This window comes from Melopsittacus undulatus, chromosome 3 (genome assembly GCF_012275295.1).
Source record: "Melopsittacus undulatus isolate bMelUnd1 chromosome 3, bMelUnd1.mat.Z, whole genome shotgun sequence".
Taxonomy (NCBI): Eukaryota; Metazoa; Chordata; class Aves; order Psittaciformes; family Psittaculidae; genus Melopsittacus; species Melopsittacus undulatus.
Genome location: NC_047529.1, coordinates 95,629,918 through 95,655,237, shown reverse-complemented (window position 1 = coordinate 95,655,237; position 25,320 = coordinate 95,629,918). Strand labels below are relative to the sequence as shown.

The 25,320-nt window shown below is 37.9% G+C and overlaps 1 protein-coding gene across 4 annotated transcripts in view; it reads right to left on the bottom strand.

Moving 5' to 3' along the window:
- The window catches only part of SPAST (spastin), a 39,017-nt gene that overhangs the window by 5,693 nt on the left and 8,004 nt on the right, over positions 1-25,320 (bottom strand). For 2 of the 4 annotated variants that reach the window (XM_034060410.1, XM_034060409.1), the window contains exons 4-16: positions 21,596-21,691; positions 14,835-15,022; positions 13,737-13,870; positions 13,324-13,417; positions 10,564-10,638; positions 9,251-9,322; positions 8,316-8,391; positions 7,714-7,805; positions 6,614-6,693; positions 5,776-5,818; positions 5,085-5,164; positions 2,415-2,485; positions 935-975 (exon numbers count right to left, since the gene is read on the bottom strand). In XM_034060410.1, the coding sequence (XP_033916301.1) occupies positions 935-975; positions 2,415-2,485; positions 5,085-5,164; positions 5,776-5,818; positions 6,614-6,693; positions 7,714-7,805; positions 8,316-8,391; positions 9,251-9,322; positions 10,564-10,638; positions 13,324-13,417; positions 13,737-13,870; positions 14,835-15,022; positions 21,596-21,691 (1,142 nt within the window). The remainder of the gene's footprint in view (positions 1-934; positions 976-2,414; positions 2,486-5,084; positions 5,165-5,775; positions 5,819-6,613; positions 6,694-7,713; positions 7,806-8,315; positions 8,392-9,250; positions 9,323-10,563; positions 10,639-13,323; positions 13,418-13,736; positions 13,871-14,834; positions 15,023-21,595; positions 21,692-25,320) is intronic. The other 2 variants (XM_034060411.1, XM_034060412.1) reach the window with 1 other exon arrangement.

Sequence of the window (25,320 nt, the reverse complement as noted above, 5' to 3'; positions counted from 1 at the left end):
CTGACACTTGGTTATCATGTCTGCCTTGTTATTTAATAGCCCATGAGCCTGTGTTATTACTTCTTATCTCATTAGTTGTGCAAGCTGGTGCCAATGAGGGCACAGAAGCAAGTGATAAATGGGACATGGGATTTTTTTAAACACATTTATGCCATACCTCTGCCGACCAGGAGAAGGCACTGAAAGCTCCTGCCCTTACCACAGCTGTATTCATACCATAGTATGCTCTCAGCCAAGTAATCCTGATTATCTGACCTCTCTGCTTCAACACATGCCTTTCAGTTTGCTGAGGACATGATTATAAAGCAGACATTTCCCATATAAATATGATGTGAGATAACTAAAGTGTATGGAACAAGCAGTCTCATTACTAAAACATGAGAATTGGAGATTGCCCATGTTTCCTTGGGACTAGTGTTTATAGGCTACTGGAGGTAAAGCTGCATTCACAACAAATTATCCCAGATGTTCTCATCTTCCTGCAACAAATTGTTTCAGCTTATCATAGCCTCAGCCATGACCTCAGGCTAAACACAGAAATCAGTAGGGGAATTAAGTTTTGCTTCATTTTCCCCTATGTAACTGTGGTTTGCACACTCATGTGATAGGTAACACAGCAAGCTGCAGTTAAGCGTGAATAAAAACACAGCTGAAACCAAGAACTTACTCTCAGAAGAAGAGGTGGTGTTCTTATGCCTGATAACCAACAAGCTGCACAAGGAACCTCAGACATCTGAGAACATGTTCTCTTATCAATGACTATTTGCAAAGAATTTTCTCCAGTGAATAAGAAATCAAAAAGGGTAATATCCCCCAGGAATTATGCCAGGTATTTTGTATGATGCTATGTGTAAATAAAGGGACCTTTATAAAAAGTTTCTGGTGAGCATGCATTTTATTCAAAGGGGAAAATACAACTGCTAGAGGAGCATACCTCACTGGCAGACATGTTCTTCACCTGTTCCGGTTTTAGTTCTGGAAGAATAAAGGAAGATCAGTGAGTTCCACGAGGACTCTTTCACCACTTGTAACAACTAAAACGTGTTAAAGTTGCTTTTTTCTGAAAAAAAAAAAAACTCCACAGATAAAAAGTGTATCTCTCTGCCTTCAACATAATGTCCTGTACAGAAAGGTACATGGTGATTTTTATCTCCTCCATCTCCATTTATCACCTTAACAAGGCTCGTCCCACACATCACTGGAGATACAGTACAAAGTGGTAGTTGAACTACTTTCTTCTTCTTAAAGTATGGGGAACAGCATGCAGAGCTGCCTTCCCCCATATTACTCCTGGTACAACCCCCCCTACTGCTCAAACATGCACAATTTGCAGACAACAGAAAGGTACTGGCAGCCAAGAACACAGAAATAAAACCAGGCAGGGCACACAGGAGCACTTCCTGCCCTACGTGGTACTGGTGGGATCTAATAGACAGCATGACATTTCACAGTCTGTCCTCAAAATAGACTTGCACATGAAGTGATCTATCAGCAAAGTCAAGCCTGCATACCTACATGCATACACTATTAATTCAACCACTCTAAATATATTCAAAACCTTTGGAGGGATGATGTCTCTGGTGAGAGCTATTTAATGCAATTCTGTTTCCCAGTTATTATGCAGAAATTTGGAAGAGACACCTTACAGACTCAATAGCTGAAAGTAAGTGGGTAACAAAAAAAAGAACATTACTTTCCAGCAGCTGCTTTTAAAGAGATAACACACTGGCAATACTGCACGTTGCAGGACTTTAGACTCAAAAAATAGTAAAATAAGCATACCCATAAAACATGCACAGGCTTCTCTGCTCCATAAGCTATTTAAGAGTTGCAACAACTTTTGTTGACACATAATAGACTGATATTACAGAACACTTCTGCTCTGGCTGCTTTTAGTACCTTTCTGTCAGGCAGGACAATATATCTGCAAACAGAAAACTAACATCAAATCTTCAAATTTTTCTTCTCAAAATCTCACTACTGATTTCCCCTGAACAAAATCAGCCCTTTCAGATGTGGCTACTGGACGATAATGCCTAGCTAATAAAACAGAACAATGAGATCTGCCCATCTTTTATAAAACCAAGTAATGCAGTCAGAGACTACTATTCAAGTAATAATTTAGATACAACAGAACTGACACCAGCCTAGGAAAGATGCACTAGTTAAACCCCACAAATCTGTGAATAACACTTCACCCTGCTTTCCTCTTAAGACACAAAATTTGTTTGTTCCACACAGTGAGGTACTAAAGGGTCTTATGCAAGGTAAGTCTTACACTATTACGAGAAACAAAAATCCCATCTAAAAAGTTTAATTTTAGGTGCTTAACAATTATAAAGATGCATAAGAAAACAGTATCTTTAACATCACTGCATTTTTTCAAAACCTAAATAAAAAGCTATGCTGCTTACCTCGAATAGGGCCCAGCGCTGCATCCTTTGCTAATGCAGTTAAATCACTTCCAGAGTATCCATCTGTCATTCTTTGTCAAGGGAAAAAGTGGAGCAAAGGAGGAAGGAAAAACAAAAAAAACAAAATCCCACTTCAGACTGTATCAATTTAATTGCAGATGATTAAAACATAGCTTAATCTGAAGTAGTTTTATTCTGGTGTTTCACATGTTTCAAAATCAAAGCACAGTAAGAATAAGTCACCTGTCTTTCTTTCCCAGGTTAAATTTAAAGTACAGATATTCAAATCTCAAATTACATTCTAAGAAAGGCAAAAAGATAGCAACCAACTTGGATTTGTAGATGAAAACTAATCTCAAGCACATTTACTATTCTCCATTATAAGGATGCTCTGCCACTAGGCTGTCATAAATTACTATGAAACCAAAGCCTCCCGTACTCTTTCAACCCACACAATGTAATGAGAACCGAATACGTTTATTATGATGTGATCACACAACCCGTTTTCTGAACAAAACGACACACACTTTTAGTTGACATCAGAGGCAAACAAAGGGCAAAAGCATGCCTTGCTAAAAAACTAACAACAATGTTTGGTTTTGAAAGTTAAGTGATAGTTTTGCAGCATGCTCTTAGTGGAAAGCCCTGTTAGCAGCTGACCAGTGAACTCCAGAGAGTGAAAAATGCTAATTCAGAAGAGTGAATACAAACGCGAAAAGCAGCACCACTTCACTTAGCAAGTTACAGCACAGACAGCGTTACTTCTGGTAGAAGACTTTTCAGCGTTAAGGTCTGGTAACAGACAGACTATACTCTTGCAGTACTTGGCAAGCTCCTCAACAATCTGAATTTACAATCTGCTTCGCATCTTAGCACAACACTGAAACAGCCTCCCATAGTTTATACATGGAAAATTCTCTCTAGCACAGCAAAGTCCAGCTCACCAACTGATTCCAATGTTAAAGCCTAAACCTGGAACTGCTAATGAACAAGAACCAACTGAGAGACTTGAGACGGCTGCAACAGCCTGAGCCACAGCCTTAGTGGTTATCTGCAGAAGCCTGAACACTTCACATGTTCAACTTCAACTTAGAATTGTAATTCAGCCTATAAGTGAAATACAGCAAAGAGGTCCTTATTCAGAAAGAAACAGGTTCTACAAGTTTGATTTGCACACACTTCCCACTGATTCAAGAAATACAGTGTAAATGTGCAGTTATTCTGTGTGAGCTGAAAGGAACATAAACTGTGTTACCTACTGGGGTTTGTTTGTTTGTTATTGTAAGACTAGCAGACATACATATCATCCAGATGCTCAGAACCAGAAGTGGGGAGGGAAATCAAACCAAGGACCCAATCTCTATGGCAGCTTTCCCAGAATTACTTAATTTCCAAGTTACGCAATTAAATACTTTGCAGATTAAAGATCTCCACTGAACCAGAAAGCCAGGAATACATACTGCCAACACAGGTGAAAAGAAGTCGTAAGGGTTACCCAAAGAAAAACTTAAAGCCAAAACACCCCCACTCAGCTTGTAGAGCTCTGGCCAGCTGCAGCAACAAGAACTCCACAGCCCAGTCTTCTGGAGAGCATTAATTCTGTTACAGTTTTTAGAAAAAATTGCCAAGGAGTGAAAGAATACTATGTCCTGAAGGAGGTTAAATACCCATCTCTGTTGAAACTAAGGACAATGGCAGGTGGAGTAGGCAAAAACCTCCAATTTTGTTTCTTTAAACCCTTTAAAAAAAAGTGTACTTAGGTTTCACTCGTAATTTTGTTCATAAATTTGCAGTCAGAATTCAAGACACACTCTTTTTCCTCCAGTTAGCTATTACTGCAGCCTAAATATGGCCTGAACTAGCCTCCTTCAAGAACTTACTCTGTTGGATTCTACATCATATTCCTGTAACATTACTAAGAGACTGAAAAATGCTACATCTAAGACTGTACTCACCTCCTGGGTACTACTACTGACAGCAACAGACTGAAGTACATACACTTGCATATTTTTGACATCTTACAGAATTTTCATTCCTTCCTGCTCTCAATGCTTTACCTGCTTTTAGTCTAACGTCCTTCACATCCATTACATTTAATTTCTGAGGGTGACAAACAGGAGTACTGTGTCAATGATGGAAAACAAACCAACTTGGTTTATAATAAGGGCATTTAACCCACATTTTTCCAATCAATTATTAAATTGAAAAGAATACAGAATTATCTACTGCTTGCTCTGTGTTTCTTAATACCTTCAACAAACCTAGCAATGGGCCAGCAAAGAAAAGATGCTTTTGATTTGAAATGCATACCAAGTGTGAAACTGGCACTGCCTTTTTTCATCAGGAAGGAGAGCTGAATTGCCTGGGGGATGGGTGGAGAGAAACATTCCCCTTCCTCCTCCTCACAGAGGAAAGCACTGATGAGAGCATGTTTTAACAACATAAACCCAGCAGGTGGAGTGGGATAAAAACAATGATGTGTACGTATATATGAAAAACCCACTTTCACAGAGCCTGACAGGAGACCATCTTCCCAAAACACATCCAATTCATTCACAGCAAGTGTTGTCACTATCTGATGATTTACACTAGTTACATTTTGAATGTATAAATGTTTGAATGAATGCAGTAAATGAATATATTTATTTAGTGTAGTTATAAGCTGCTTACCTAGCTAGTTGTGCCAACTCTTTTTGGGTCAATGGACTTCCTTGCTTGCTTAGAAGATTTTTTAGCAAAATCAATCTTGTCTGAAAAGAAGATACATTTATCAGATGGAAAACTCATTTTCACAATGCACTTAAAATTCTGTTGCAACAACAAAACTACACGTTTATCAGGTTAGCTTCCATGCTTCACCAGTTTAAACCTGCCTACAGTATTTTGTTGATTGGACTGTAAACTGTAATCTCTTCAGGAGAAGGGATAGGGACTGGTTAATAAGGAGATCAAGGGTCAAACTACTTCAATACATTAGCATCCTCATCAAAAGCCCTAATCTGCTGTTGATGAAAATCTTTAAGAAAGCTCCTTTCATCTTTTGCAATAAGTAGTCTTCTCCAGCCAACCAAACGTGCTCTTGCAAGCCCTACTTCAGACTTGTCTGTGTCTGCCAGTATGCAAGTAGCATCGTGCTAGCCAAGAAATACTGAGTACCTGCTACCAAATTTGCTACTGGCACATGTAACAAAAGGCAAAAATTTAATATAGCCACCAAAATTAAAACACCATGTATATGGCCAAGCTGGGCCAGAAATTTTCACAGAACTGTAATCAAGAATAGCCTATGAAATAGATTTTATACTCTTTCTTAATTAAATTGATCTTAAAATTAAGAAAATGAATGGAAAATAATACTTACTTCCTCATTTGGTAAAGACACATATACCCGTTTGGTGAATCGTCTAGGAAAAAAACCAGCACAGACATGTATACACACACTCATACAGATCTAACATTTGGTTTGATGTCAAAATTTCACTTACATCATCAAATTCTAGGGAGTAGAACTACAAATTAAAAAAACAGACAAACCTAAACCAACACCAAACAAACAATATGCACTAGCCACTGGTATCCCTTTACTCAAAGTTACAAGACTCCCTCCCAGAAGGGAAACACTCTAAAAGGTAGAAACACCACTGACGATCAGCAACAAAATTAAGCACCTCTTCATTATATAAAAAAAGCCTTTAGAATCATGAAGAATATGTTTTGTTTGTTCAGACAGTGCTGACATGCCTATTTTCTTCACTCAAGAATGAAGAGAAGAAAGCATGAGAACCTGTAGTAAAAAAAGTCCTACAGCAAGATCTATAATTGCATATGACATCAGAAGTCCAATATTCACAGAGAAGAAATGCTGAATTTCACTGATTGAATTTCTTTCTTAATCCTGTCATTGAAATCCAAATAATAAAGCAGCAATACATAAGATGGGAGAGGCTTTTAAGATGCTGACTTGGTATCAACAGGTACTGCTGGTTTGGACAATTCCAAAGACATCATGCTTTTGCAGATGCATCCCAGAAGAGAAGAGACAGGCACTTTTTGGTGAGGTTAAATAATTTAACCATCCTGAACAGCTTTTGCTGCTTATTACAAAACTTACAGTAACCAAGACACTAAGTAGCAAAACTTGCTCTTTGTAATGAACATCATATTACTGTATTCCATCAAAGGAAGAGACATTTTGATACCTGAGAACAGCATCATCAAGCTCTTGTGGCCTGTTTGTTGCTCCCATCACAAGTATTCTGTCCTCTCCAGAAGACTGCACCTATATAATACAGGAAAGCAAGACAGCTTTCAGTTTATATCAAGCAGTAACACAACAAAACCAGTTAAGGACTTGCTGTGCACTCAGCACACTTATGGGGTCTTGCTGTACATGCACTTCTCCCCCCCCCCATACAGTTAGGTTTAAAACATGCTTTAGATAAATGTAAATTCAAACTAGGGATAAATAAAAAGAAAAATAAAAAAGGAAGGAATATAAATTCTCCTGTATCTCATTACTACTGCCTCACCACTGTAGCAATATTCCACAATCAAATACAAAGACTGATCAGTAAAAAACAGTGCTGCGTGACAAAAATATTCTGATATTCATTTGTGTGTGTCCCAACTATGAAATCCAGTTCCTTTTCCTATTACATATGTGCTATTAAATATAATCTTAACTGTATCCTGTCATCTCTAGGTCATGATGCCAAGAAAAAATTGTCAGCTCAAGAAAAAGCATACTAACACAGAAATTAATCCTTCCGATGTGTCAGAGCTACGTATACCCATGATCTGAACTAGTCGGAAATCCTCAGATTTCAAGTCTCACCTTGACAGTGCATGCTTCTGTGACATGTATCACTTAAAAACTAAAGAGACACTACTTGAAAGCTATTTAACCTTCCTTTACTTTGCCCAAATGAAGAGATGTGCTTTACCAAAATATTCAATTGCAAACTAGGATTCAATTCTGCCTAACCCTCAAGTGCCCCTCTTGCCCTGTAAGAATGTTGGTTCTCACAACTCTTATTATTTGTTAACCTTTCAATCCATTATTTCAGCTCGCCTCCAGATTACTACCTTCTACTCCAGACTGAATTTCCCGGATTTCTACAGTATGCAGACGAAAAATTAACAGATATAGGTAAAACCTGTTTGCCAGCCAAGGTGGGGAGGAGGTGTACACAGCTAAGCCCCAGCAGCCAGATCCTCTTTGTGCTTCACCAGTAGCATGCACTGGCACCACATTGGCCGATTCAGGTAATTCAAAGAATACGTAAGACTCGATACTTACACCATCAAATTCTATTAGAAATTCTGTTTTTAGACGCCTACTAGCATCATGTTCACCTTCTCGTCTTTCACACAAAAGACTATCCACTTCATCTACAAAACAAAAAAAGCCATCTTGATTAAGCATACGACAGCAAAACATCTTTATATTTGCCCAGGTTCTTTTGCTAATATAGGGCTCCAGTAAGAGAAATCAGATCTTTATTATGCAGGAGACAGACAGATCTTAGTAAAATTTAAAAGCTGGTATAACATGTTGTCCTTTGAATATGTAACACCAAGCACAGATGAGAGGGGGAAAAAAACCCTGCTGATAATAAAATGCAACTCAGGACAAGCAAAATCCGTTTTCATCTTTGAACTATAATCATAAAAGTCACGGCATTTGTATTTTTGAGGGCATTTCTTCCCACTATTACCACCAATTAAGTAACTTAACAGTAACCTAACATGCTTTATATGGAACTGCTGATTAGACAGCTGGTCATAGGTGAGACACTCTCCACTGCAGAACTACACAAAGAACTTTACACAATTATTTTAATTTAATAAATCAAACTACTTAAGAAAATACATAGAAGTCAGCAATATTTAAGGTCTTACCAATAAATATTATAGAGGGCTGAAGTTCTCTGGCTACTGCAAATAGAGCACGCACCAGTTTCTCCCCTTCACCCACCTAAAACAACAATAAACCGTTTTTCCAGGAGGTTTAGAAAGTGTTTATTACAAGACAGCTAACATAAGAACCTACAGGAAATCTTGCTGATAACCAACCACAGTCAGCCCATTCATACACACTCAGATTATCAGTAGTTCAGAGACTGAGGGGAGACCTCATCAGTGTTTACAAATATGTAAAGGGTGGGTGTCAGGATGATGGAGCTAGGCTTTTTTGAGTGATATCCAGTGCACAGTTCAAGGGGAAATGGGTGTAAACTGGAGCATAGGAGGTTCCACGTTAACATCAGGAAGAACTTCTTTACTGTAAGAGTGACAGAGCACTGGAACAGGTTGCCCAGGAGGTTGTGGAGTCTCCTACGTTGGAGATATTCAAGGCCCTCCTAGACAAGTTCCTGTGTGATGTACTCTAGGTTACCCTGCTCTTGCAGGGGGGTTGGACTAGATGATCTTTCGAGGTCCCTTCCAACCCTTAGGATTCTGTGATTACATATGACAGTACTGTTTATGTCTTAAAAGAAAGATTACAAGTTATGATTGTGAATGAGCTGTGAAGAAATTTTGGTGCCTAAATTATCAAGAGTGAAAGGGAACTGGCACCGACTTAATTTACTTTTTAAAGAAGAAAAACCCACCACAACTCACTGATATGGCAGCCACAGTCATCCTGAACTGCAAAAGCCTTTGACACTGAGTTATCACAAACCAAATTTTTTTACTTTGCAAGTCACTTTAAAGCTTTACTTTCACTATAGGCTAACAGTTCACCAAGGACTCATGAGAAGTCCCTGGCCTTCTTAAGCCTCAATTACAGCATGTGCGTTTCCAGATCAATATAATTTACAGCTGCTACTTACGTATTTTGAAGTGAGGCTTGCTGCACTTATGTTAAAGAAAGTAGCATTGGATTCTGCAGCAACTGCTTTGGCCTAGGAGACCAGGGGAAAAAAAGAAAGAAAAAAAAGGTACTTTTAAAAACATTAGACTGAAGATACCTCTCTGCTTCTGCAGCTAGCACTTATGTCCTGATTGATGATTTTGAAAACCTCTCTTCCTTCAAAGGGAACACCTTGTAGATAATACAGAAAACTTCCATACAGGCCACTTACAAATAAGCAGCCGAACCACTAGAGAAATTTCCAGACTCGCTTAAACTTCTCTAATGACATCATCTCCATAGCCAACTACAAGTTGCTTACTGAAGAATACAAGCTCCTTCCAATGTATCCTAAGTAGACATGAGAGGCAGTTTTAACTAATTTAGGGTGGTAATTTTGGCAGCAGTTGGATCAAATCGCATTAAAAATGATGGTGGTTATTTTTTTCCTCTTTATTCTATCTACACAAAAACTGTTTTCAGAGGAAAGCTAGAGCTAGGAAAAAATTAGATCAGCCATAATGCTCACACACAGTACCCTCAACAGTTTCACCATATTTAAGAAATTACAATTCCCTGGTTATACAGTTTAATTTCAGTGATTAGCAGTTATGTCCCAGTACATAAACCACAATTGCTAAGCCCAAGCAAGCTGCTCAACATTCACACCCCTGTGCTTCAGAGCTGATCCAGCTTCTGTATTAGCAAAGGAAGCTTGCAGCTGCACCACACCATGTGATGCAGGATGATGTTCCCAGCTCAGCTGCCTCAGTACACACGATGCTCCCTGGTTGATGCACAGCCTTTTCTTTCCACTTCCCCAAATCTAGCATATCAGGCTGAGGGAACAAGCAGCAGCCAGACAGTTCTACAACTTACTCTCTTTGTACAGCAGTGTGGAAGTGAGAAACCCCCCTTCTCACTACTGTGCTTCCTCTCCGTTTCCAAAATGCACTTCCAGTACATTTAGTGCAGAGCAGACCGTTTGTGATTAATCACTGCTGTTCACAAACAATTAACCATGTCTTTGACTATCTCTGAAAACTAAACCTGGACTTGATGGTTTGAGTTTTAAGATATTACTTGTGATAGTGAAAATAGTTAAACAGATAACAGTTTACCAATTGCCTCCCATGTAAAATCCACAGTCAAGAACAACTGCATTTTTGTATTAAATTGACACTGTAACATCCAGGAAGAATACACAGTTTATTACTACAACACCCAAACTGAAAGCCATCCTCATGGTTACATTGTAAGCCCACCAACTCATGCAGGAAGTAGTTTTCTCACCAACATTGTCTTCCCATTTCCTGGTGGGCCAAACAGCAATAAACCACGTGCAGGAGCTCTGAGTCCTGTAAATAACTGAAAAGTACATCATCATAAGTTACCTCCAAACACTTAGAAAAAGCATTGACTTGCATTTGTAATAAAATTGTTTAAGACTGAGGTATGGCTGACTGGTTATCTGTGGTAGCAACAGTAGCAGTGCTTCAACAATACAGGGTTTTATTCTTTTACTAACCTGACCTAATGTCCATCACTATGGTTTCCCACACAACAGTTAAATTACATTATGATTGTTCTGAGCATGGGCATACTATGAAAGCAGTATAAAAGCCTTGAATACTTCCCACAACACAGACAAGCCCAACAAGTTTAAAACATCAATTTGATTTAAAAAGGGGGGGAATGCAGGTGTGTTGTTAAAGCAGTGTTCTTAACTAACTCCATGTGGAAGAACTCTCTTTTTCTTATGAAATAAAACTTGAGCAAAGAAGCTTTGATTGAAACTATTTAAAATATTACTTAACAACCACCTGCTTTCTCTAAATGCTTCTGATAATGATCTCCTCTCTCTCTTTTTGTATTGGATTCATCTTTCCCACTCTGTAAAACTGCACCCATCATGTGTAGCATCACAGGAAGCAAGTCTACAAATTCAGAGCACACGTATTTTAATTATTCCTGTAGCCTGTTTTCCCTGGTACTTTGTCTTTACCACTTTCCTCAAGAGTTCTGGAGCTCCTTCTTTGGTCTCACACCCTCCATTCCAGCTTCCAACAATTCCAACAATCAACCAAATGTTGTCCATGCCAAGTGGCTCTGTTACCAGTGTAGTATTTCTGAGATGACCAACCAACATGCATGCTTTCATAATTTCATCATTCATAGCATTTTGTTTGTGGTTGACTTTGATCGCTAAAAATAGTTATCCAGACCGATCATATTCACTAATACATATCACCTATGTACAAATATTGCAGCATTTTAATCTGGATAACTACATTTCTCAGCATTTCTGCTTTCTGTGCTGCACACCATCACATGCATCTCCTGCCTGACCCCTTTAGTTTGGAATCATTCTTTGGGAGTTCCAGCATTTTCAGATACTCCAGACTGAATCTATAACCCTCCCTCACATTGATCATCACCTACATAGTTCAGTTGCAACTGCCATTTATCACTGAAACACATTAAGCTTCAAACATTTTTGTTAACAGACTAATCATATTAAATGTGGTCTGAATTAATTGCTACTGTTCCATGGCAGGGGGGTTGGAACAAGATGATCTTAAGGTCCTTTCCAACCCTAACTATTCTATGATTAGCATTCTACTGCTGAAATGGTTGCAGCCACTGTTTTCTGTTTATTCACCTCAACTCTTGCTCTCCTACAAAAATACCATTTAATTGGCTTGTTTAAATGTGAATTTGAGTTCAAAACTCATGAAGGCTAAAACTGAATTAGTATTTAATTTATTAAACATTCCCTTATAGTTACCACATCTACCACACTCATTTACAAGGAATAAAACCAACCACTTTTCTTCCAGAGAACATTTAAAAATTCACAGAATTTTCTGTCTTTGTTATATCTCAACACCAAGGTCAGGCCTATTACTAGCTACAGTATTACAAAGATGACCTTATTGAAAACATCAACTGCTACTGGAAGAGAGTCATAACTATTTCAAACCTCACCCAAAGTACTTCCCACTCAGCTCATTGTATTAGTGTTACTGAACAACAAACTTGACATACTAAAGCGCTGTAATAACAGACACTGTACAATGACATTTTCCTTCTGCATTAGAATGCCAGAGCTTGCATATTTAATATCAAAGCTTTGTTTTGCTCAGGCCTGGTATTCCTGTGATGCTATGCCAGGTTTAGGGTTTCTTCCCCAGGATGCTTCAAAACCAGAAACTGTATTAAAGGGAAGAACACAGAGCAACTCCAGTCACCCATCAATGTGACAACTGAGACCCACAAACAAAGAACAAACAACAACTTTGTTTGAATCATGAGCACTGCAGTAAATCATTGCATGCAGCGTCTGCAAGAGCCCTCAAACTTTTCCTTATTTTTTCCCTGAAGTGGCTCTGAAAACTCCAGTAGCCCATAGACGAGACCTGGACCTAGGCAGGCACAGGAGTTGAGGCACCACCAACAATAAATAAAACTAAAGCCTAAGTGACCAGTTTCCACACAGCCAAGTAAAGAGGTAATCTGCCCTCAGTGTATTTGCTTGTTCACTACATTTCCTTGCATCCTCTCCTGTGAATACACCATCTGGAACATCTAACCAACATCCACACACAACATGACCACAGTATCAATTTAACACTTTTCAAGTCAGATTGTGGCATGACTTAATTTACCTGTATAATCTTATCTGTTTCACTCTTCTGATTCTGTGCTTTGTCTTTGACATGTCTATACAGGGTTGGACACACAGCTACATCTATCTGGAACAGTCAGCGGCACAAGTGTTCAGGAATTTTTTGGTTTTGTTTGGTGTTTTAGGAGCCTGTGGTTTGCTGGTTTGTTTTGGGCTTGTGTTTGGTTTTGACCACTGACTAACCAGAAGATGAGGACATTCACAGTAGAATTTTAACACACACATTCTTAACTCTTTTTCCAAGACAGTAATCAATAGCAATCATAACCAGTAAAGAAAGGATTCAAGAATCACCATTTCACGTATGAAGCACAATACGTTTTTTTCCATTCTGTCACAGGCTGATAATGACACCAGTTGCTTACCTCAGGTCTAAGAGAAGGAAGGATAACAATCTCTTGCAAAGCTTGTTTAGCCAGTTCCTGCCCTGCAATATCTTCAAATTTGACAGCTGGCCCACTAACAAAGAAACGGAATACTAATTAGTCTAACAATGAGATAGTCTTTTTCAGCTGCAGCTGACTAAATTAATGCATTTGACTATTTATACAGAACCCTTCTGAGGAAATCTACAACTTGCATTGCTAAGCTCTTAAGAAGTTAAGCATTTAACTTTTCATCATTTTGCTAAGTAACAGCAAAAAAATCCTACTCAAAACAATCCCCCCGAAATCCAAAAGACACAAGAAGTACTGATTTAATTCCATGTGGATCAAAACTGTACTAAATAAAAACCTGGTTTTCTGCATTGAAAAACCTGCTTTTTCTTCAGACTTACCTATCAACAATTTCATTCAGGATAAGATTAGCAAGATTACTGTCCACATTTCTAAATATCTTCAAGTCTTTCTTTTTTCGAGGAGCAGTGGTAGGAGTAGAAGGCTTATTTGTTCTACTGTTTTTAGGAGCAACCTGGAGAGGGAGCAGAAAACACCAAACAAAAGCAGCTTGATATGTTTAAAGCATACTGTTAACAAAATCACTTCTTCATTTCATTTGCTCCAGTAAAATCTAATAGGTTAACCAGTACTAGATATTCTGATGCCCTATTTTGCTACAAATCATACTATCATATTCAGCCACAGGTGAATCTTAGGCTCCAGAGGTGATGGACTTTTTGTTTTGGTGGTTGGTTTGATTTGGTTGTTTGTAAGATAATTCTTTATATTTAACAACAGTATCTTCCCCCAGCATACTCATGAAATAGAACATCACAGTTTCAGATTAATACCTATAAGCAAGAATTTCTACTGCTGTCATATACTTTGATAATTGGCCACTTAAAAGCCTTCATATTATAGGAACAATAATGTTAACCACATTTATGTTCTGTCCATTCCAATTTTTTTTATCACTTTCACTTTAATCTGGAGTAGCAGAGGGGAGATAGGGAGGGAAGGGAAAAAGACAGGTCAAAAGAAATGCAGTGGCTTTCCATCTTATTACTATAGTTTTGTATTTCAGTCACAACCTAACCACAACCTGCTTTTCAATGTGGTTGCAATACAACCTCTTCATGTATGCTTTGAAAGAGAAGGAACATGAGAAAATCTGTAGTTCTGTTTCTCCATCTTTTATGTACTCAGAGTAACATTTATTCTTCTCCTAGATAAGCTTCCCTCAGCTTTCCATGCAAGTTTCAAAACAAGTATTATTTATTACTGCAATGCCACTTGAAGTCCATTTGCCCATGCAGCCTCTCTAAGCCCCGTGATTTCCAAAATCCACTCTGCAGTGCAGCTCAAGAGGCTTTTAGACTTTTTTCTAAAAACTTTCTGCTATTACAGTACTGCAATAAAGGCACTAAATCTACACTCTGTACTGGAATTTACATTGAGTTTCCAAGTGTATACTGCTACATTTATCTTCACCGTACCTTGTGAGCTGAAGCTGCAGGGTTAGGTGCTGGTCTAGAGACAGAAGATGATGATATCCCACTGTAGCTAGGTGTTCTATGGTGACCTGAAAGGCCTGTGGATCCGGTTTTTGCAACAGTTTTTGAACGAGGAAGGGAATTACTTGTGTGTGTTAAGGGATCCTTCTTTTTTGGAACTGCTCCACTTTCTACAAAGAAAACCAATGCCATGAGAACATTCTCTGCAGTCATGCTTTTACCATCGATTCTAACTTGTAGATAGTATTGTTGACATGTATTATAGCAGAATAACACCAGTTTTTAAAGAGGTTTAGTACTTTCAAGGGGAGATTAACTGCAGCTATCTCCTAAATTGAGTTTTTAATTTTTAGGGGCTCTTAAAACCAGCTCTAGTTAACCATCTTTAAAAGCTGCCAACAGACAAGTCCTGTAACAAGAGAAGAACACCGTCTACTCCTTAAGACAGAACACAAGCCTGGAGATTTTTCTTCCCAGGACCTCCTAATAACACCATTATAATGATCACCAAATTTGAATCCATTACTTTCAGAGCATTCACTCCTTAGTGATGATAGCAGGCTAGTTACTTTGGATGCTAGCTAACATTACCTAGTACCTTCCACATATATGCTTCACCAAGGAACTTTGAACTGGGAATATTAAAATAGTTATACCTGCAAACAACTGCCAGGAGATTTTTTCTTACAACTTTGTTTCACTTCAGGAATCTCAAGTGATAAGTAAATAAATTCTGAAGTAAGCTCTGAAGTGTCTTATCTTCCTACATTTAAAATTAAGTCTTAAAATATTGCATTATACCACTGAATTCAGCCACCACCACACATTCTGTTCACAATTAATCAAATTCACTTCTGTGACAGAGCAGGAAGTTCTCAAATTAGGTGACAGATAAAACCTAGTATTTGCCACAGGCAATTGAAGTACAAAAGGCCATTTTGGTCCAGAATAAGTGAAAAAGCACTTGATTTCTATGTTCTTCACATGGGATAAAGGTTCTTGGCACAGAAATGGCAAATGTAAAACACTGACTAAGAAGGAAGAACATGCTACAATGAGCAGGCAGGTTGGTCAAGCTGGTTAGTGATAAGAGTACAGCATCAGACTGGGTTTTTTTTGGGGGGGGGTAACACAGTACTGGAAGCTGTCTAGTACAGTGCTGTTATCTCCAATGGAAACTATAAATACTGCCTTACACCCTTTTGAAAGGATTAAGAAGACTTTTGATTAGGTAATGGTAATATGACAAAAGAGTTAAGGAAGCTCAAGATGGATTTCAGCTATAAGTTTCTTTGCTAAGTTTTTAGGAATTTGCTACTCAGTTTGACTTGTTAGTCTTAAGATACAGGCCAAAGAACTCTGCTTTTCAAGGAACTTAATGACTATGAAAAATTTTTAACTTATAATATTGCAGTTCAGTGAAAAATACTTGAAGTAGGAAGCCTCAATTTTAAATGATGTGCTTAAAACACTCTAATAAGAATTCTTCAGTGAAACAGGATTGTGGGAGGATCAATTAATTACTACTATGTTCTCAGCCTCTTGCATGCTACCAGGAGCAAATCTTTATATAGCCTGCAGTAATCCATGTGTTGAACTACTTGGCTACAAAGCTTCTAAAGCCTTTCTTGAGGCACTAATTTATCCTGTTTAAGAGTTACAGAAGGTCTGCAGGTGTCATCATAAACAGTGCGGATGTATGAACATAACAAACAAGGGAACATGAAGAACATAATTTACCTGTAAGATATTTATTGAAAAACAAAACCAAAACTGGTGACTAAATCACTCACAGATCCAGAGCAGGTTAAATTTAGTAATTCCTGCACAGGAATTTCTAAGTCAAAAACTCCTAAAAATTAGGCATACACACTAACTTTCAAGTTCAAAATGCAGTCCATGAACTTATAAAAAAAAAAAATCTAACTTCTCAAGTCTTCGATGGTCCAATTTAATCAAAGGTGGCACTCTGGTTTATTCACTGGGGTTTTTTTTTGTTTTATTTTCCTTCAGTCTCATTTGCACAGCTGGCTTAATGTCAAGACAGGAAGGCACCAAAAAGCTAAAGTAGCATTTCTCCATCTCCTTCACCCTAACACGTTGCTCAAGTATCACACTTCCCCAGAACTAACCCCATCCATTGGGAACAATGCACACACACACACAGAGCAATTCTGAGTATCATAAAATTGCACAGGTAACGAGTATTTCAAGAAGCTGGAAATAAGGAGCCAGGGAGGAGAGGGGAAGTTTTAAATACAAATTAGAGTTCACTCTAACTATACCTCCAGGAATCAAGACCACTAAGTTTACACACATTCTGTGGTCAGTCCCACCAGATAGCACAGAAAGAAGCACTGATGAACTGCTCTTGAACATAGTTGTTCTGTGTCAACTCCAGAGGGAAACATAATTTTATATAAATATTTTCACTGAAGCAGCAAATAAAAAAGCAACCAAACTTTTCCAAATTACAATTTATCTAAAGTTTACCCGTTTCTAAAGTATTAAGTGCTTAAGTGCACATGCATGGCACTTTTCAGACTTCCAGCCCATTTCATGACATAAGATATACATTTCGCTGCAACAAATGCAGAACTCCCAAAACACATTTCTTACCAATATGTATCTGTTATCTGCTTAAAGACTGGAAATGTTCTAAGTGACCTTAAAACCTTTGTAGTATCTCCAGCAGCCTTTTGCCAAATGTTTCTCCACTCTGTATAAAACAGTAAGTGTCTGAAATATCTTCTGATCACAAAAACTATGGGTTTTTTTTCCAAGTGTATTCAAAACACTGAATGAGTCAACAGTCTATATATGCCTACAGGATAGCAGTAGAAGCTTGATCATCTTAAATCTCCTCTGCAATTCTTGACTGGACAGAATAATGTACATTAAAGCTCCAAGCTGACACCACTGGATTATATATAATAACTATCTGGCCCTAAAAGCATCCTTGCAATTTTTAACTTAAGCAGTGGCAATTCTAGTCTTGCAAAACTGTTTCCAGTCTTCAGTTGTGACACTTTAAAAAACCATCAGGGAACATTTCTCAGAAATTCCTTACATATGCCTATTGAGATCTGATGTAAAGTGACTTAGGACAAGTCATTCTGTGTGATCTGTGGGCCCCAAGCTGGGAAAAATAATTTGGTGCTGTAAAATTATCTGGAACTTTATGTACATAATTTTATTAAAAAAATAGATCTTTAAACTTTTTAGGTACAACTTTTTCTGCATTTCAACATTCACAACACCCCCAAATAGCAATTCCTTCAAAGATAATATTCAGATAATTCAAAATTCCTTCAAATATTGTATTATATTTTCAGATAGGTAGATTCAAGTAATAAGATCTGCCTAACACAAAGCTTCAGTAAATAACAAGGACATATCCGATGTTTCAAATGACAGCATAACTATGTAGATCAGGGAGTTCTATGTAGTAGCTATGTAGTCATGTAGCTGACAGACATGTCAAAGACCTACTGTTACCAAATTATGGTGCTAAAAACCATCTTACTCCTACTTGTTCTTCTACTTTGGAAGCTCCTTAAAAAACTTCAGAATCAACAGAATTTTTGTGACTTGAAAAATATTGCCAACATATGCCTACTATTAAAGACATGCTAGCAGCTCCTTCCAAGTGAAAACTGACATAGAATATTAGCTACTTCCATAGAGCTAATGCTGCGATAAGAAAAAATGTAATGCTTTGTCTGATCATCTACCACACCAAGATTTACACGTTAAATGTAAAATGGTACACCAGAATTACTTTATCACTATCAGTATTGTATGCCCAGTAAGTAAGTTCACAAACCTCAAACACTGCTTGGCAAGACTGGCATAATATCCTTCCCAAATTACTTTAAAAACAAAACCCAACAGCTCATAATACAAAGGAAAACATGCATGTCTAGAAAAAAGCAAACAGCCAAAATGTTTTATATCTAATCTAAGACTGCTATGAGAATAAGAGTGATGGATATTAAACAATAAATATGTATTTAAAAGTAAAGTTTTGGGTCAAGAGTACTTATCATTACTCTTAAGACAAGTTACTGCATAGCCTTCTGCAACTGAAAGGCAGCTGATACTGCTGTAATGATCTTTCATAAAACCTCATTATAAATCTATCAATCAGATAAACTCTCAAGGAAAATCACTAGCTATTCAGGTAAGTTAACTACGAATGAGGAAGACAGGAATACATAGTCATTTGTGCTAGAATCAAGTAAATTGGCCTGAAAAACTGACAAAGAGTACCTTGAAGGAAGGAAAAAAAAATCTCAAATCAGTAACACTTTGTAAATACAAAAATCATGCAGTATAGGTGTGATAATAGAATATCCTACAGAATTAAGAAGCAAACACATCTGTAAAGGTTTTGGCCTTTATAGGCCTATGAAAAAGCAAAGCACTTTCTGACCAAAGAACACACTAAAAAGCATTTTCTTGATGTTAAAAGTGCACCACGTTTCATACTTCATAACATCCTGGACTTAAAAAATGTCCAACTTGACGGAAGAATGAAGCTTACGCTAGAGCCCTGTGGCTCAGTACCTCTGCAGTATACCTCTATTTTCCCAGTGACACCAGTCTTCTTATCTCAAATAGCCTCTCCCAGTAACAGCACTTGTCTTATCTCAAATAGCCTGCAAGCTGATTTTGTAGTTTTCTAAGAATCCGCAGTCTACTTTGCATTTTTAAATAACTGCAGCTCTCCATGTGAAAATACCACCTTTATTACAACATGTATATAGTAACAGCAAGATTGGCAGATGGAAGCAAAACTTCTACAGTACTTCTACGAAGTGTAGAAGGAACATGCTCTTACAAACAGAACTCCCCCTCCCTACACCCCTCTGCAAAAAAAGAGACAGAGAGCCTGAGCATGGGAGTGTGGGCACCAGCCAGCTAGGAAATACAGGTAACTGTTAACAGGCTGACTTCCCTGGTACTATTAGGGATCCCATAGCTGCAGAAGTTCAGTACTTAGGTTAAACTTCTGACTGACACAAGTTATGAATCTCAAGTTTACCTCTGGCAATATAAATGCAAATAGAAATGGAACAAGCCTCTTGTCAAGTCTCATTCAAAGTAATCGGTGGATGCCTGGTACCTAACTCTTTTTTATGACCAACTCTTTAGTCCTTCCATCTCTCTTCAGTTCCCCTTAAGTCTGGTAAATTAAAGCTCCCCTGTTAGGCTAAATTCCTCTTCCGAAAGTGGGAAGACTCTCAGAAGAAAGAATCCCCATAAGACCATGGCCCTTCACTGTTGTTTTGCTACCCTTTCCTCCACAGTCTGGCAGAAGTAGTTCAGTGATTCATGTTCTATAAAGCACCAGAAGCATAACTCCAAATCATTAAACTGACTAATACTACTTTCTATGTTTATCAACAGTGACCACCTCCTGCAACAAGAAGCTCTGTAAAAAATAACTGCCAAAGAACTGGCAGAAATATTTCCTCATTTCCAGTAGATGCCAATGGATACTCTATGCTTTGTTACTAACAGATTTAATTAATAGTTTAATTAAGAGTGAAAGTTCAGTCCAAGCTTCTGTAGCATCCAACTTTGAAATATGTTAAGAAAAAGGTACAAAAACATCAAGGAAAGAGTTTAAATAAAAACCTGACCATATTTAATCAAACAGAGCATGCTATAAACTTTTGTGTGTACACATATGTATTTGTTCATTCAATCTCCAGCCAACCACATAAAAAGACAGGAGTTGTACTTGGTCATTTCAGGTAAAGGGTTCTCAAGGGCAATCTAAACAGGAACTTGTACTGAAGAGCCATTTTAACTACATCTTTTTGACAAATGAGGTTAAAAATACCACACATGCAGTAAAGTACAGGTGACTAACATGACATTGTTCCACTACTTCTCATACATTATAAAGAATAAAACCAAGCAGTAGGATGACTTCTGAATTAGAAATGGAGCTAGAAAAGGCATGTTGTTTAGTTGCTTGAAGAACTGCATACTGCTCTTGACTCAACAGACAAGATTTATAAATTCCATTGCCTGTTTGCTCCATTTTACTTCACATTGTAGTCTACTGTACAAAATATCAGTTGAGAACTCAGTTGTGGCAAAGCTTACTGCTGGCTTAAGACATTCTCTGAAGACAATTCACAAAACTCCCAGCAACTTTACTCCTTGTGTATGGATAAACAAGTTTACTTCTGTTATTCTAGCATCCCTGGTGCAGTCTTCTGGGAAAGGATAAAAACAACCTTCTTTTACAAAATATAAGAGCTGTTTCCCCCACCTTATTTTAATTGTGCATCTGTTTCTCAGAGCAAAAAACCCTGAAATTTAAAGCAGCACATGCACTCTCATAGTATCATAAAGGAAGAACTACTTATGCAGGCACAATATAACCTATATACAGTACACTGCCTTTGACACTTTCTAGAACAGGTTTAATTTAATTTAAGAATATAACATGAAAAATATTTACTAAAATGCTGCCTTAAGTAAGTAGTTTTGGATTCTAGGACAGTCATTGTAAGAGAACTGAATACTACAGAACAGTTGTCAAAGCCACAGAAAGGAACATATTTTATATAAAGCCTTAAAAAATATAAATATAAAACAAATTTTTATGTATTTATGTATTTTTAAGTTGGTGGGGCCAGAACACAGCATTACATATTTTTCCCTGCAATACATCAGAAACTGAGAGACATCCCCTTAATAGGTGCTGGTAAAACCAAACCCACCTGACTGGAGATGTCCATTGCGGCATGCCAGGTTAGTACTGTCATTATAGACCTCCATTTGCGGCTTGGAAATTTGCAAAACTGCCTGCAGCTTCTCTACATAATAGACAGAGGGGGAGGGAGGAAAAAAGGACAAAATAAACAAAAAACCAAAAATGAACCAAGAAAATTTATGTATGTTGAACACACAAATGTCAAGTTTGGCTTTGTTACACTTGATAGAGGGTTAACGATAAAAGGAGTATTTCTAGCTATTCTACACGTTTAGCAAATTTGTAAGAAAACTCTGTTAGTATGAGCATGACTGAAAACAGCTTTAAAACTAGCCATTTGTAGCTGAGTTAATTACAACAATCTTTCCAGTCCAGTGACTGCGGTTACTTCCCAAAATGGTCAGGATTAATTCAACTTCATTTACTAAATACTAGTGTTGATAACCCATTTCTGAAAGCCCTCCCCCCAGGGCATTCCCTTTGACCAACTGCAAGGAGCCATCCCTTTCTTGCATATTAAATGTTTCACTTAAGTGATAATAGCCAATCAGCACTTAATGGAAACCTCAACTGTTCAAGTAAAACACCATAGATACATTAAGACGATGTTTTTCAAGATCTCTATTTAAAAATATAATTGCCTTGAAATTAAGTCAATAAAATTATCACGCAAGCTGTATTATTCAAGAGCTTAAGAAACATCTGAATATAAGATTTATAAGGTTAAAGATTAAGGAGAAAGAAATTAACTCTAGGATGTCACGATAAACTAGCCAAAGCATATGTCAAGGTATAAGGCTGTAACTAACACAGAATAAGTCAGTCTCAGGCTTGTTTGTTCTCTCTCCAGGGCTCACTCCTGCTTTTTCTACTGCAGCTAAAAATCTCTAGGCCTTACTACTTCTGGAGGAAGAATTGCCATTCAGAGCTTCCGTATCATATATCCAACAAGCATAAACACCTCCTTGGTCCACTTTTTTGCCTATTAGTAGTATTTTTCCAGCCTTTCTGCTTCATTCCTTTCTTCTGCATGCTTCTGATCACTCAGCTGGTTAGCTTCCCTGAAAATTATCTTTAGGCCCAATAGTTTAAGTAATGGTGCAACAATAATATCCAGACTGAACCAGATGTGATTTAGAGTGAAAATTTAGTAACCACAGGCAAATACAAAAAGCTAGTTCAAGGCTAGTATGCACACACCCGGTTTACTTTGCTTTACATTGAAAGTAATGAAGTCAGGTACAGTAGAACAAAAAAAGTTAAGTAACACAAGAACACTCTACAAATAACCACAGGCTTTGTGATTTATAAGAAGTTACCCTAAGAAACTTCCTTCTAAGGAAGCCTAAGAAAATACCTTTTAGTATGACTGACTGACAGCGTACTATTTCAGCAGGCACAGCACTACTGAAAAAAACAGCAGAAGAGTCTACTCCCTGCCAAGTCTGAATGGAAAGTACAGAGAAAAGCTTAGGAAACAAAATTAGTATTAACAGACTTGGTAAGATATTAGACAATCAGTTAAGTTGTGGACAATATTTCTGAACTTAAAAAAACTAAACAAAACAAAACTTTCTAGCAAGTGACCAATCAGTGGCTTGGACAGGGATTCCAGAAATGCTACTTGCTTCAACACTACAGTTTGTAGGTTTTATCACAATTATCAGCAGCTTAGAATTAATCTAACTATTGCTCAGTTTCAACTCACACACTGTCTTCCCATAACATTACATATTAACAAGTGGCTTTAATATTGCACAGAAAATTACTTAAAGCAGATAACTTTGCTTGAGGGACAATGTAGCTCTAGAATCCTCTGAAGCAACAAAATTAAATTGAGCTATTAAATATTATTCCATGGAATCAGGAGGACACACTATCTCCTTCCACTTAAATGCTTTCTCTCTACGACTCCAGGCATTGGAAAAGAAAAAAAATAATTTAAAAAATATACATTTACAGAATCTCATTCATTATTTCTCCTTGGCAGAATCACAGAACAGTTAGGGTTGGAAAGGACCTTCAGATAATCTAGGTCCAACCCCCCTGGACAGGGACACCCCACACTAAACCATATCACCCAAGGCTTCATCCAACCTGGCCTTGAACACTGCCAGGGATGGAGCATTCACAGCTTCCCTGGGCAACCCATTCCAGTACCTCACCACCCTTACGGTAAAGAACTTCTTCCTTAGATCCAGTCTAAACTTCCCCTGTTTAACCCGTTACCCCTTGTCCTGTCACTGCAGTCCCTCCCCAGCATCCCTAAAGGCCCCCCTCAGGTACTGGAAGGCTGCTACGAGGTCTCCACGCAGCCTTCTCTTCTCCAGGCTGAACAGCCCCAACTTCCTCAGCCTGTCTTCATATGGGAGGTGCTCCAATCCCCTGATCATCCTCGTGGCCCTCCTCTGGACTTGTTCCAACAGTTCCATGTCCTTTTAATGCTGGACACCAGAACTGCACACTACTGCAGCCATTGTCTTATTTAGACAACAGTAAACCTTGAATTTAAGGTAACATTCCTGATCTAAAAAAAAAGGAAAAAAAAATATTCTAGCCTATAACACAAGTCTGAAGCAAAGGCACCATCACATCCAAGAAAGAGAAAAAAAATCAAAAAAGGTGTCCATGGAAGCCCATATCTATATATTAGCAGAATTATCACCAAAGAAGATACTGATGATACTTGTATGATGTGCCATGTGCATTCTTCAACCAAAATACTGAAGCTAATTGTAGTATATAGAAAAGCACTCGTGCTGTGGGAAATCTGTCCCCATACAGAAAGGGCCTCGGAAATGGGAGACCACTGACTGGTAAAGCACATGTATAGCATTAGAAGTGAACAGTGTTGCACTCAACATTATATTTACCTGTCTTTAGGAACAGCAAACTGCTGAGCCACTCTTTTTTATGTATCAATTATAGAAAGCAAATATCCCCCTGTGATTCTAAATATATCAAATATAATGATTCTACTGTGGGTAATCAGTCATCCAGGAGAGATCAGGTCTATGAAGACCAACAGAACAAGACTTACCCACTCATCTAAATAACTGCACAGCTACCATACCCTAAACCATGTCAAAACCAAGGACCACCAGTAATTCAAATGTTAGCACTTTGAAGTCCCAACAGCCAGCACAGCCCAATATTCTCACTGGATTACCAAAGTGGTCAAGTCACCTTGAGGTGCCCTGAGACATACCTGGAGTAACTGCAAATGTCATAGTACAGCTTTAGAGAGACTATGATACAATAGTTTAGGTTCAAGATGAAAACAGGCCTCAAAAGAGTAAAGCCGTCACCCAAGATAAGTAGCTACATCTTCATCTTTTTGGTTGAACATCAGTGGTGTGATGACACATGGCGATAATACATGGGTGTGACCAGACATCATGCTCCCATCAGTGGTGTCAAACAGCCCCATCAACAGTGTCATGCAACTTAAACTTACATTGATGATCCAACACACTACAAAATAAATCAAAGCTCTGAGCACTTCTAAGGGACAGTTATAATCCATATGATTTAATGTTCACTTTCTATGTATTACCAATGTAACTTGCTTAACTGGGTGGCATTTTAGTCTGCAACCATATCTCTGCCTAGCAAACAGGATTAAATATTTGATATTATTGTTTAGTCTAAATCTATCTTGCAAGATAATGCAACAAAGGAACCACTTATTCTCCCTTAAGAAATTGAGAAATTCCACAGGAAAATTACTTG